The sequence below is a fragment of the Dermochelys coriacea genome, chromosome 7, assembly GCF_009764565.3.
Source record: "Dermochelys coriacea isolate rDerCor1 chromosome 7, rDerCor1.pri.v4, whole genome shotgun sequence".
NCBI classification, from domain to species: Eukaryota; Metazoa; Chordata; order Testudines; family Dermochelyidae; genus Dermochelys; species Dermochelys coriacea.
The window spans coordinates 58,072,188-58,084,848 of NC_050074.1; the positions used below are offsets into that span (position 1 = coordinate 58,072,188).

Below are 12,661 nucleotides of genomic sequence, written 5' to 3' on the forward strand. Positions count from 1 at the left end.
TTGCTCTGAAGCTGCCTATTCCATAGAGTTAATACAGGAAGACGTAATCTACATCAGAAGGAGGAAAAACTGCACAAACTCAGCAAGTTTCTCTTTCTAATTGGCACCATATATTATACCAATAACTTCACCAGTGCATGATCTTTTCCCCTCTGCCAGCTGATGTCTTGAGCATTTGATCCCTGCAGACGCCAGCTGGTGAGATGAAAAAGAAAATCATGCCCTGACAAAGCCATTGCAGTAATGTACAGTGCCTGCACCAATAAGGGAAGAAACGTGTTGTATTCCTTCAGTCTGCCTGCTTTTGATGTGAGATAACATCTTCCCATAAGGGAGCAAACCAACAGAGAGGACGAAAAGAAAAGGAGTACTTGTGGCACCTTAGAGACTAACAAATTTATTTGAGCATAAGCTTTTGTGAGCTACAGCTCACTAGCTCACGAAAGCTTATGCTCAAATAAATGTGTTAGTCTCTAAGGTGCCAGAAGTATTCCTTTTCTTTTTGCGAATACAGACTAACACGGCTGCTACTCTGAAACCTGTCATTAAGAGAGGACAAAGTCATTCTGGTTCACCCAGGCTGACTTCTAAGACATTCATTCAGAGAGGGCCTCACAGGGCCATAGGACTCAAGCCGGGACATTTCTTAATGGCAACATTTCAACCCCATTGTTATCCATCTAATTAAGGCTGAATGTTTCTAATTCTGAACTGGCCAGGCACAATGGAGGAAGGCAATCCACAATGTGCTGTATAGGATGTGATGGCACCACTTGGCACCACAATGTCTAGCACTGTCTGTTGCTGGGGGTTATTCCATTAGAAGATGGAACCAGAAACAATCCTCAATTCACATCTGAATAAATATGATTCCAAAAATGTGAATGTTACAGTCTCAGTTTCACCCATCCCCCTCTGATTGGCCATCCTCCCTTCCAACACTCAGTGATACCCCCCACCCTGTCAACTCTTAGTTATTATCTGGCTCCATCTGGCTAAACTGTTCCAAGAGCCAGAGTCCATCCATCCATGAGATCTGTCCTCAGAAACCCCCTTGCTGCCATACCACCAGTCTCATAGAAAAGCAGTAAGGGCCAAATACAACTTCAGTTTGTACGCACAGCTCCCACCAACATCCCTGGACATTCTGCTACAGCGCAAGGGCAGCACATAGCCCATAGACTGTGGTGCTTTCACATAATCCTTGCAGATTGTAACAGTCCTACTCCCAAAAGGCCAACAGGAATTTCACCATTGGTTTCAGTGGGAGCAAGTTCAGACCTTAAAACCACAAGAAACTCTTTCAACTTAAATGGCCAAATTACCTCTTTTGCATTTTTTCATTCCAAACAGTTTGGCTTTTATTCTCTTGCAGACTTTCAAGGCCTGATCTTGCTATGATTGAAGTGGATGGGAGTTTTGCTATTGACTTTAATGGTGGCAGGATTGGACGCTACACATAGATCATCTATACCACTGTCACAATCAAGTCAGGGGATCAAGTTACAACACAATTTCAATGTATAGGTTTGAAAGTATCTTAACCAGTATCTAAAGCATTAGATTTGACTAGGCATATACCAATGACATTTTAAGACAAGGAAATTACATTGTATAAAGTTATACACATCCCATATCCTGCCATAGAGAGTACCCCAATCTCAAACACCAATATGCATTTTAACTGAAAGTTTTTTTATTACGTGCTGGAGAACAGCATGACAACATTGATAATAACAATTCAAAATCTTGCTAGGAGTGCATTTGATGCTGGAGTCAGAAAGCCCTGTAATAAACCTTAGTAGGAAGTAGAGTATTTTGTGATGCATGTTGCTACAAAACAACAAAGCAACAACAACAGCAACAACTGCCTTAGGAAGTCTTTGCATCCTTTTGCTTTCAGAGCAAAACAAAGTCACCATCTTTTTTTGAGAAGGTGCTTTTTGGCCCAAAGCTCAGCAGAAGGCCTGACAGAGTGAACAATTCCCCTGCTAGACACAGAGAGAGAGAGAGAGAGAGAGAGAGTGAGCCATCACCTGGTCAGATGCACATTGAAAAAAAGCTCCAATCTTTAATCATGTTTTAACATGTGCTAACTAAAGCATCTTGACTAGCACAATTGTAAATTCTACTGTAGACGAGCCACAAACATTTCTTGCTTGTCATGTTAAACCCTAGGCCGCTTGCTAGAGTTAAACACAACTAGGAATGAGCACCCATGTCCTCTAATACTTGTGTAGTGTCTACACTAGAATTTACAGTTGACTTGAGTACCACGTGTTAAAAACATATCTACAAATTCCAGTGTAGACATACCTTAGGTGATGTTTAAACTAGGATAACAGATAGTGTCTAAAAATGTGTTATCCAACATGTTTTAACTAACTTATTTTACACACTAGTGTGAACAACCCCCCAGATATTAACCATGACCAGCTAGCACGTTTTAAAATACCTTAAACCATGCCGGTAAACAATGGGGACAAACAACTGTTGGATTCTTAAAATTAACCAGGTTACACAGGCTATCCTGGAATTAACCAAATGCCATGGGTGATAGCCTAGAACTAAGCAAACTCTTTGGATCTAAGCCTAGAACTAAGCAAATGCAACGGGTTACAGCCTAGAGCCCACCAAATCCTTGAACAGCCCAGAGATAAGGCAAGACGCGCAGTAGGCGCTACTAACCGCGCATTAGCGGCATTCCCGGGCTCTCCCGAGCATGGCTGCCTTTGCTGGGCCACCGAGGCGCTGCAAAAGCCCTGTGCCCCCCTGCGTGTGACCTGTAGCTTCCCTGGCTGGGGGGTGCCTTTGCTTTGCACAGGGCTCCCTTTGTGTAGAAGGCGCGGGCAGCGTGGGAGGCCGGCGATCCGCCCAGAGAGCAGCAAAGATCCCCGCTGCAGCGGCAGCGCAAAGGCAGTGAAGGGTGAATAACCGCTTTTAAATGGGACTGTCGCTTACTTATCCAGGACGAAGTAGAGATCGAAGGCCCCGTGACAGGCGCGCTGGTCGTCTCGCCCTGTCTCCTCCGGCTCTGCTTGGGCGCAGGACGCCAGGCTGCAAGTGGCCAGCAGGAAGGCGCAGAGGAAAGCCGCTTTCTCCACGCAACTCCCACGACTCGCCATTTTCTGCCTCAGTCTCTGCCCCTCTCCCCCGCCCCGCAGCCCTCGGCCTCTGTCCAGAAGCGAAGGAAAAGTTTCCGATCTCCTCTCAAACATGCGCAGAACCAGATCTCGGCTCCCCCACCCCACTGGTCCATGCAAGGGCAGAGCTGCTGCTGGGGGTGGGGGAGATGTTTGCGTGGAAGCGGGGTTTGGATCCGAGTCCGGACAGACGGTACCTAAAGCCCCATCCCCCTGCCCCGCGCTAACAGGCTGGGCTTGGTTGCTAGAGTAGCAACTCAGCCCCGATTTCCTGCGTGCCTCCTCCCATAGGGAGCGAACAGATTCGTAGGGAGGGGGAGACAGGATCTTATGGTGGGGAAGCGGAGCTGGGACTTTCCTGTTCCGGGCTCCAGAGCGGGGAAAGGAGAGCACGGCTGCAAACTAGCAAGAGATGCCCCCTACCCCATCCTCCAACACACACACACACACACCCACCCCCAAACACCAGAGCTATGCCCAGGGTACAGCTCGGGTCAGCCTCGTCTCCCGCCCTGAGAGTCAGCTCTGGATTCGTTTGCTGGCAAATCTAGAAGTCTCTCCCTCTAGGCTTGTTGCAGCTTCCCCCTTCCCGTCGGAGGCAGCTGGTTTTACAACCATGCTCTGTGTTTAGGGACCCTAAAGCAACTAGGAGCGGTCACCGCTTTGCTATTTGTTGAGTGTCTGTCATATGGGCACGGCCGGGGCTCAGATCATGCAACAGGTAAAGGGCGAGGAGGAAGAATGGCAGCGATGTGTCTAGACCGCAGGCACACGAACTGTAGCGATCTGTCTGGCCCCCAGCACTGGGAACGGGTCGTGCAGAGAGGCTGTTGGCTTCGCGGATGTTTATTCAGCTGCTGCCCTTTTGTTTAAAGGGGAATCGATTTCATCAACGCCGGTGCCACCCTCACCGGTGTCGTGAAAACAGTTCGGGCTCCTACCGAGCTAGCGATTGTTTTTAAAGCGCCCCTTTTCAAACAAGCCAGCTGGCCCGCAGATCGATGAGTCGCCCAAATGCCCCTGCTCAATCACAGTACACTCGTCAGCTCCCTAGCCGCTCATTACCCTCGGTGCCTCGCGATTTGCAGTCGGGGAAAGAAGTCCCAGGGAGGAGGATGAGGGGGAACATTTTACGTCCGGGAGGCAGCCGCGCAATTTCCGAAACATAACGAATCGGTGCCTCTTTCAACCGCTGTTATCAATCCACCTTGCCCCTGCCACAGGCCTTTTCCATCCGCGTGCAAAGGAAAAGGCCCCGTTGCTGCAGTACAGGTTGCCGCTTTCTCCCCCTAATGCCACCCCACGCTTAAATGTTTTCTTCTAATGCTAAAAAAGAACACACACCGAAAGACGTAGGTATTGTGGGTGTTATATACGTGGGTGGATGGACAGTGTAGGCACGATTAAAATAAGTCACTGAATTAAGATTTCTCCACACAACACACAGCCTGGACCTCCCCCACAAAAATATTCCCCTTAAAGCACTGGCCAAAGCCCGCATTCATCTGCATGCTGCATATGAAATCTGAATAATTAGCAGTTTCCAGCCGCTCATCTCCAAGCAGGGAACTAACTCTCCCCCAATCCCCCACCAGTCACAGTTCCTGAGAAGGGCCTGTGATTATATGACCCGGTTAATGCCTAGAACCACAGGGAAGGATGCGAGTAGAGTCACTTTGGATGAGAGAGTTGGAAACGGACATTGCTCTTTCTTTGTGGGGAAGGCTCATTGTCAGAGAGTGAATCCAGAGCGATCATGGGGGTTGGAAGACAAATTGCTGCAATTATATTGTCCCAAAGACTCCTAACCTGCCTCTCATCACAACCCCAAGAGAGATCGCTCCCGCTGCGGAGAGCAAAGTTCTTTCTGAGGACCGGGAGGGGGTCTGGTTGTTTCTCTGCTCTCAGTGACAAAGAGGAGTCTGGATCTGGAAAAAGGGGTAAACAGTGAAGTGGCAAAATTTGCAGATGATAGAAAACTACTCAAGCTAGTTAAGTCCCAGACAGACGTTGGGGAGTTCCAAAGGGATCTCACAAAACTGGGTGACTGGACAACAAAATGGCAGATGACATTCCGTGTTGATAAATGCAAAGTAATGCACCTTGGAAAACATAATCCCGTACATATAAAGTGATGGGGTCTAAATTAGCTGTTACCACTCCAGAAAGAGATCTTGGAGTCATTGTGGACAGTTCTCTGAAAACATCCACTCAACCTGCAGTGGCAGTCAAAAAAGCGAACAGAATGTTGAAAATCATTAAAGGATAGATAATAAAACAGAAAATAGCATGTTGCCTCTATATAAATCCATGGTATGCCCACATCTTGAATACTGTGTGCAGATCTGGTCGCTCCATCTCAAAAAAGACATATTAGAATCGGAAAAAGTACAGAAAAAGGTAACAAAAATGATCAGGGGTACGGAACAGCTTCTATATGAGGAGAGATTAATAAAACTGGGACTTTTCCGCTTGGAAAAGAGACGACTAAGGGGGATATGATAGAGGTCGATAAAAGCATGACTGGTGTGGAGAAAGTAAATCATGAAGTGTTATTTACTCCTTCTCATAACACAATGAAATTAATAGGCAGCAGGTTTAAAATAAACAAAAGGAAGTATTTCTCCACACAACATTCAGTCAACCTGTGGAACTCCTTGCCAGAGGATGTTGTGAAGACCAAGACTATAACAGGGTTCAAAAAAGAACTAGATAAATTCATGGAGGATAGGTCCATCAATAGCTATTAGCCAGGATTGGCAGGGATGGTGTCCCTAGCCTCTTTTTGCCAGAAACAGGGAATGGGCAACAGGGGATGGATCACTTGATGATCATCTCTTCTGTTCATTCCCTCTGGGGCACCTGGCATTGACCAGTGTCAGAAGACAGGATAGTGGTCTAGCTAGAGGATTGGTCTGACCCAGTATGGCCTTTCTTAAGTTCCAAAGCAACCCTTTCACAGTGTCACATTAGCATTTCCTGTCCGGGGTCGCACAACAGATAGCGCCAGAGGCCAAGTTCTGAGCTGAAGTGTGCGTTCGGGTGGGAATTAAATCCCTCTCAGTTGTAGCCTGATCCCTTGATGCTTGCCTCTTTGGTGCTGAAACTATAAGAAGGGCAGTCTGGTCCTCCCACCTCCAATCCTGTGGGCTCCAAGGTAAAGATTCCTCTGATCTAGTGGGTTTTCAAACTTTTTTCATTTGCAGACCCTTAACAAATTTCGAATGGAGGTGTGGACCACTTTGGAAATCTTAGACATAGTCTGTGGACCCCCAGGGGTCCATGTAGACCACAGGTCAAAAACCACTGCTATAGGGAAGCTAAGCAGGGCGGGTTCCCTCTACGTTGTTGCTCGCTGTCTCAATGTGCCGTCCACGTGTATATGTGTGTGTGTTGGGGGCAGATTTGCCAGTGAATATATGAACCTGTGTGTATGTCTGTGGTATGTGAATGTGTATGGATGTGCTGTGTTTGTGTACCTATGACTGCTGCCTCTATGCACCATTGTGTGTATTTCTGTGTGAGATGCGTGGGTGCAAGAGAGTATGTATATCTGCGGCTGACTGTGCCTATGGATAGGAAGCAGAAGGTGTTTGGTGTGACCATGTGGGAGTGTGTGTTGTGTGTGTGTGCAGGAGTGTGTGTGTATATTTGTGTGTATGTATAGGGATGTGTGCTGTGTGTGTGTGTTGTGTGTGTATGTGGGGTGTGCATGCAGGAGTGTTGTGTATGGTGTGCGTAGGAGTGTGTGTTGTGTCTCTGTCTGTATTTGGAAGGGTGTGTAGATGTAGTGTAGGGGTGGGCTTTGTGTATGTGTGGTGTGTGCAGGCATGTGTTGTGTGTACCGTGTTGTGTGTACCGTGTGCATGTGCAGGAGGTTGTGTTGTGTGTGTGCAGGACTCTCTCTGTGTTGTGTGTGCTGTGTGACTGTGTCTGCATTTGGGGGTGTTATGTGCAGGAGTGTGTGTTGTGTGAGTGCAGGACTCTGTGCATATCTTGCCGTTCATGTGTTGTGAGTGTTGTGTGTCTGTATATAGGTTGTAGCTGTGTGTGTGTTCACATAGCACCGGCCTAGCCTGACCCAGGCCGCGCCACCCGCCCACTGCCGGCGGGTCCAGGGGCTCCGCCGCACTAGTTCCGTGCCGGCTACAGCCTCTCCCCAGCTTCCCGGCGGGCTGGCGCGGTCCGGCACGGCCCGGCCGGGCGGGGCAGAGAGGGAGCGAGCTAAGGCGGCGGGCGCCGGATCCCTTCGCCAACAGCCGCAGCCCGGCCAAGCTGGGAGACGCGGCCAGCAAGTCACTTCCCTGCCCAGATACAAGCTGGGGCTCGGGAACGTAGCGCCCCCGGCTCTGTTACACCCCCCCCCCACACACACACAACTGTACCTACACAACCCCCTCACACCAATGCCCCCACACAGCCCTCCCACTTACACCCCCCCAAATACACACACAGCCCTCCCCAGGTACACACAGCCTTCTCACACACACAGCCATCCCAGCAACAAATGCAAAATACACAGCCCTCCCACCTATACCCATCCACCTACACACACGAAAATATACACACAACCCTCCTATCAACACACACAAAAATACACACACAAGCCTCCCCCTATACACGCAGCCATAGCCCTCCCACCTACACCTCCCCAAATACGCACACAGCCCTCCCCAGGTACACACAGCCTTCTCACACACACAGCTCTCCCACCAACACATACAAAAATACACACAGGGCCCTCCCACCTACACACAGAGAGACAGTCCTCACACCTACACATACACACAGCCTTTCTGCCTACACACACAAAATACACACATAGCTCTCCTATCTACACACACTCACCTCCACTCACAGCTCTTCCACCTACACACCCCCACCAACACACACACACTGACAGACCTCACACCTACACTCAGCCTTTCTGCCTACACACACAAATACACACACAGCCCTCCCACACAGACTTGCAGCCCTCCCCATATACACAGACACACACAGCCTTCACATACACACCTTCTTTCCGCTTACACACACACACACACACCTGTAACACAAGCACACACATTCACGTGTTCGCGGATAGGCAATCACACTCACATCTGGGCGGAGACGCCCACCTCCCCTCTCTGCTGAGTAAGTTACTGCTAGAAAATCTTGAGCCAACGTTAAAGCTACAAGCAAACCGGCTCCGATTTCGTTTCACGTTTCCTCACTGGACCCAGTTCAGAAAATCAGACCGCCCCGGCTGTAGGCGGGTCAACAAGAAAGAGGATCAAACGGTTTTAGCAGACAATTTGCTCGGTATAAACCATGCCCGTCGGAAGTTGAATGCACTGCGTGTGTTAACCACTTTTTCTGCCCTGGCCATTTCAGCCCCAATGGTTAACTTAGATCATGGAGATGGAAATAAAAGCAACCCACATCCTATATGTTGACACACACACAAAATGAACAAGTGACTTCAGGGCAGTAAGAATCCCCTCCCACTAGGCGTCCTTTCCAGGGGAAATGTCTCTTTCCCGGGCTGCTGCAGACGTGTCCGAGGCGCAAATGTGCCAAGCGCAGATAAGAAACAGATTTCCACCCCTTTACATGCATTGAAATCCATCCAGTAAATTGCCTTTTAAAATCAAAGCCAAATGCGCATCGCTTCGGATCCCTTTGGTGCGCGACAAAGATCTGGTTCCTGTCAATGTTGCAGGTATAATTACCCCACACCGTGCTTTTCAACCTGGAATAAACTAGAGTATGCATCGCGTATCTTTTGACATTTAAGTGGACATTAAGTGCACATTCACCATGTTTCTTACCCGTTCTGCAGGGTATCACTTTTTCATTCCGGATCCCTCATAAACAATCGATTGCGTTGCTCCTGTATATACACGGGGTACACGTGCAGAGAGACGATAAACAGAACACCCCAGCGACTATCTATTAATGTCCGTTGGGGCCCTGTAGCACATCAGTGGGGCACACTTGAAGGCCTGTCTAAAATTGGGGATAGTATAATAATCATGCAATTATAATTATTGAGCTGAGAATCAAGAACATTCTGAATTAAAAGTCTGTTACCCCACCCCCCACCCCCCTTTGCGGTGTCCAGATATTACAGAACTACTCGGTAATGATTTCTTCATACTTTAAATACCAATGTGTGCCAGGGCACAGCACAGTGGTTAGGGGAGATTTTGACTTAATTCTTGCTCCACTCCAGCTCTACAGAGCTATATTTTTGTTTCACATTTTGATATTTCCAGGGTTCACCTTCTGAGTATAAAATCAGCATCAGCGTAGAGAGATGACCAGTTAATTGCTTCATGCCCTGTGCAAACTTGACAACTCCTCTGACTGGTGGGTAGGTGAGATGTCGTCTAACCTTTTGTCTAATCAAACTGGGCGCGCGGCGAGGGGGGGGGGTAGCAGGGGCGGGAGGGGACAGGGAGTGGGGTGGGAGCTGCACGATTGAAAATGACAAGAACGCCTATGTTCATTTGCTCATGCATTGCTCAAAATAAAACCAAATCAACTGCATCCAGTCCCATCAGCTGATAGGACACTAACCTCTCTAGATCCTGTTTCCATCAGAGAATCGATACAAATAATCTTAGCACATTTTCTTGTAATGGTTCACGCGCCCTAATGCAAAGGGCGGGTTTTTTTTAATGCGTTCCCTGTATATTATTAACCTATTTGCGTGCAATTTGCGAAATATAAACAAACAGCTCCGGCAATGGGAAATTGCCGATCTCATTTATCTGCCACATACATCCAAATTCAGAAAACGTGTCCAAAGAGAGATTAAAAGGCTCCAGCATCCGATAAACCTATCCCTTGATTGGTGATGAGCCGCTGGAATAATAGCTGGATGCAAAGTTTGGACCCGTTACCAGATTATCTATGTTCTTTTCTGCATGATGGGAATTTTTATAGAAAGTTAAAATCCCTACTCTATCCTCTCTTTAATTCCTTCAGTATAGTTCGCCTAGTGTAGGTTTTGTTGGTATAAAATTACTCTCGAATTGCTGCGAAAATCCCTCCTTTCAAAAACATTACAAAGCTGACATTTCCTTTCTCAATACAAGCCAATATTTAGATTACATGGACGTTAATCAAATAACCCGAGTTATTTCATTTGTCAACATGTTCACAAGAATTTTCTACCAGGCGTTAAAGGCATTTATACGGAACGACATCTTTCAAAAGTAATGTTGCTAGCCCAGATTTAGGGAGTATTTGATCATGACAAGACAGCTGATGGTTTTATTTTACATACCAGCTGTTTCAGAAATCGTTTGATACCCCAAATAGATCCATAATTTCTTTCCTGCGAGTGCCTCCTGAGAAGCAAAGATTATTTTATTGTAAAACATTTTTTACCATCAGACCCGAAGTGGCCACAGTCCCTAGAATAGACCTGTAAATCAGAGCATTCAGTCAGAGATTGCGGCGCCTGATTTACAGGACATTTTTAAGAAACCCCCAAAGGAAACCTCTTTTCCAAATCCCACCCAGAGGAATTGAGCAGCGTGTCTAGTGCCTAGTATCTCACCAGAGTTAGCTATTTAATAAACACCTGCTTTCTAACCCCCTTAATCTTCTGCAGACTGGAAGAAAGTGGGATGAAATTAACAAAATCACCTCCACCAATCTCCCCACCAAAAAAAAAAAAAAAAAAAAAAAGAAAAGAAAAGAAAAGAAAAAGAATCGCATTGATTTTAAGATAAATTTTTGCCATAAGTCACTAAATTAAGTTTTTGAAAGAGAAGGCGGAGCAGTCATCTTGAGGATTTCAGTGAAAGACAGAGCTATTGTATTTTATTTAGTTCGCTCCAGCCGTTGTCAACCCACCGCTACAGATGGGCCTCTTGTGATCATTTTAGCGGCAGTATTTATTAAATTTCTCCTTCAGATGCTGTCGATACTGTTCTCCATTGCTGTAAAAGACTTGTTGATTGCCATAAATGACTGTATTTCGTCTTGTGAGACAAAGATTTCCTCATCAGAAGTGCATTCCGATTCACCAAGGAGTTCCACTAAGCTCTTGGCACCTTTTCCAGAATCAGGAACAGGTGTGTGCCTAGGACCCAGTCTGACCAGGGCAGGACTGGGAAGGGCAATGGCACCAGGGGAGATGTGACAGCACAGACCAGGGCTGCTCTGGAAGGCTGGCTGTGCTGGCCTCCTGGAATATATAAAGGCTACTCCTGAGGGCATTCTGCACCAAAGAAATAAAATAAAATAAAATAAAATAAAAGAAAATAAAATAAAATCTGCATACAGTATTTTGAAATTCTGCAAATTTTATTTGTCAAATACATGTGGCGGCTCCAGCATGACACTGGGGAGCACAGGCCACTGGCTGCACAAGGGTGGGAGATCACTGGGCAGCTCCTCCCCGGGACACGGACTCAGCGGTGAGGCTGCACCCAACCCTGACACAGCGCAAGGACCGAGCCAGCCCCAGAAATACCCCAAGGCCCTGCCCCTCTGTTCCAGCTGCACCAGGTGTGGGCAGGCAGGCTCAGCAAGGCAGGAACCAAGTGTTGAGGGATCCAGGTGTGGGTTGAGAGGGTTCTGTGTGGGGCAATCTGGGTATGTGTGGCTCAGTGGGGGATGGGGTGGATATGGATGCACAGGGGCTTGTTGTAGGGTTATGGATGCAATGGTAATGGGACTCTGCAGGGGGTCCAAGTGAAGGTGGTTGGGGCTCAGTGGGGGGGTCTGAGGGGGAGATAGAGCTCAGCAGGGGGTATAGGTGTGGGGGGCTCAGTGGAGGATCCAGATGCAGCTGGTTGGGGCTTGGTGGAGTGGGGATCCAGGTGCTGGTGGCTCACTGGGGTGGTCCAGGTGCAGGGTGAGTGGGGCTCATCGGAGGGGGGGGGTCTGAGTGCAGGGGGGTGGGGCTCGGTGGGAGGGTCTGTGTATGAGGGGGTGTGGAAGCACAGGGGTTGGGTGGATGTGGGAGCAGCTCCCTGTACAGGGATCCCTTCCCCTGCAGTTGAGGAGCGATGGGTGCAGGAAGGGGGGCGGGAGTTTGCAGAGCTTCCTTCAGCTGGGGGAGAAATCTGGGGGTGGGTCTGACAGCCCCAGAAGTCATGCCAGGGAACAGGAAGTCCCATCCTCCCCAGCCCAGCCGGGACTAGCAGCTGAGCACGGTGCAGGGTAGGAGCCACCAGCTGGGTTTTCCCCAGTCCCACCTCCTGCATCATAGTGATTTACCTCTTTCGGGCTGCCCTGGGCCCCGAAACATACTGCTGGGAAGGGTCACATGACTGCTCGTGTGGTTTCCCTTTGGTTCCGTTTCAGAAAGTCATTTTTCTGCAGGGAAGCAAAGAAATCTGCAAGGGACATAAATTTTGTGCATGCACAGTGGTGCAGAATTCCCCCAGGCTCTTGTGATAGAGTTTCTTTGGAGAAGGGGGGCCGGTAGGGGAGTTAGTTCCTGGGGGGAGAGGTGGGTCTCCATGGGATGTCTCTGGGGAGAAGAAGGGGTGACCTGAGAGAAGGCATTT

General features: G+C 48.3%; 1 protein-coding gene across 1 annotated transcript in view; it reads right to left on the bottom strand.

Moving 5' to 3' along the window:
- Positions 1-3,468, bottom strand: part of ANTXRL (ANTXR like) — a 76,691-nt gene extending 73,223 nt beyond the window's left edge. The window contains exon 1 of the mRNA XM_038411377.2: positions 2,962-3,468. Coding sequence (XP_038267305.1) covers positions 2,962-3,218 — 257 coding nt within the window. The 5' untranslated portion in view covers positions 3,219-3,468. The remainder of the gene's footprint in view (positions 1-2,961) is intronic.
- Positions 3,469-12,661: the final 9,193 nt, after the last annotated feature.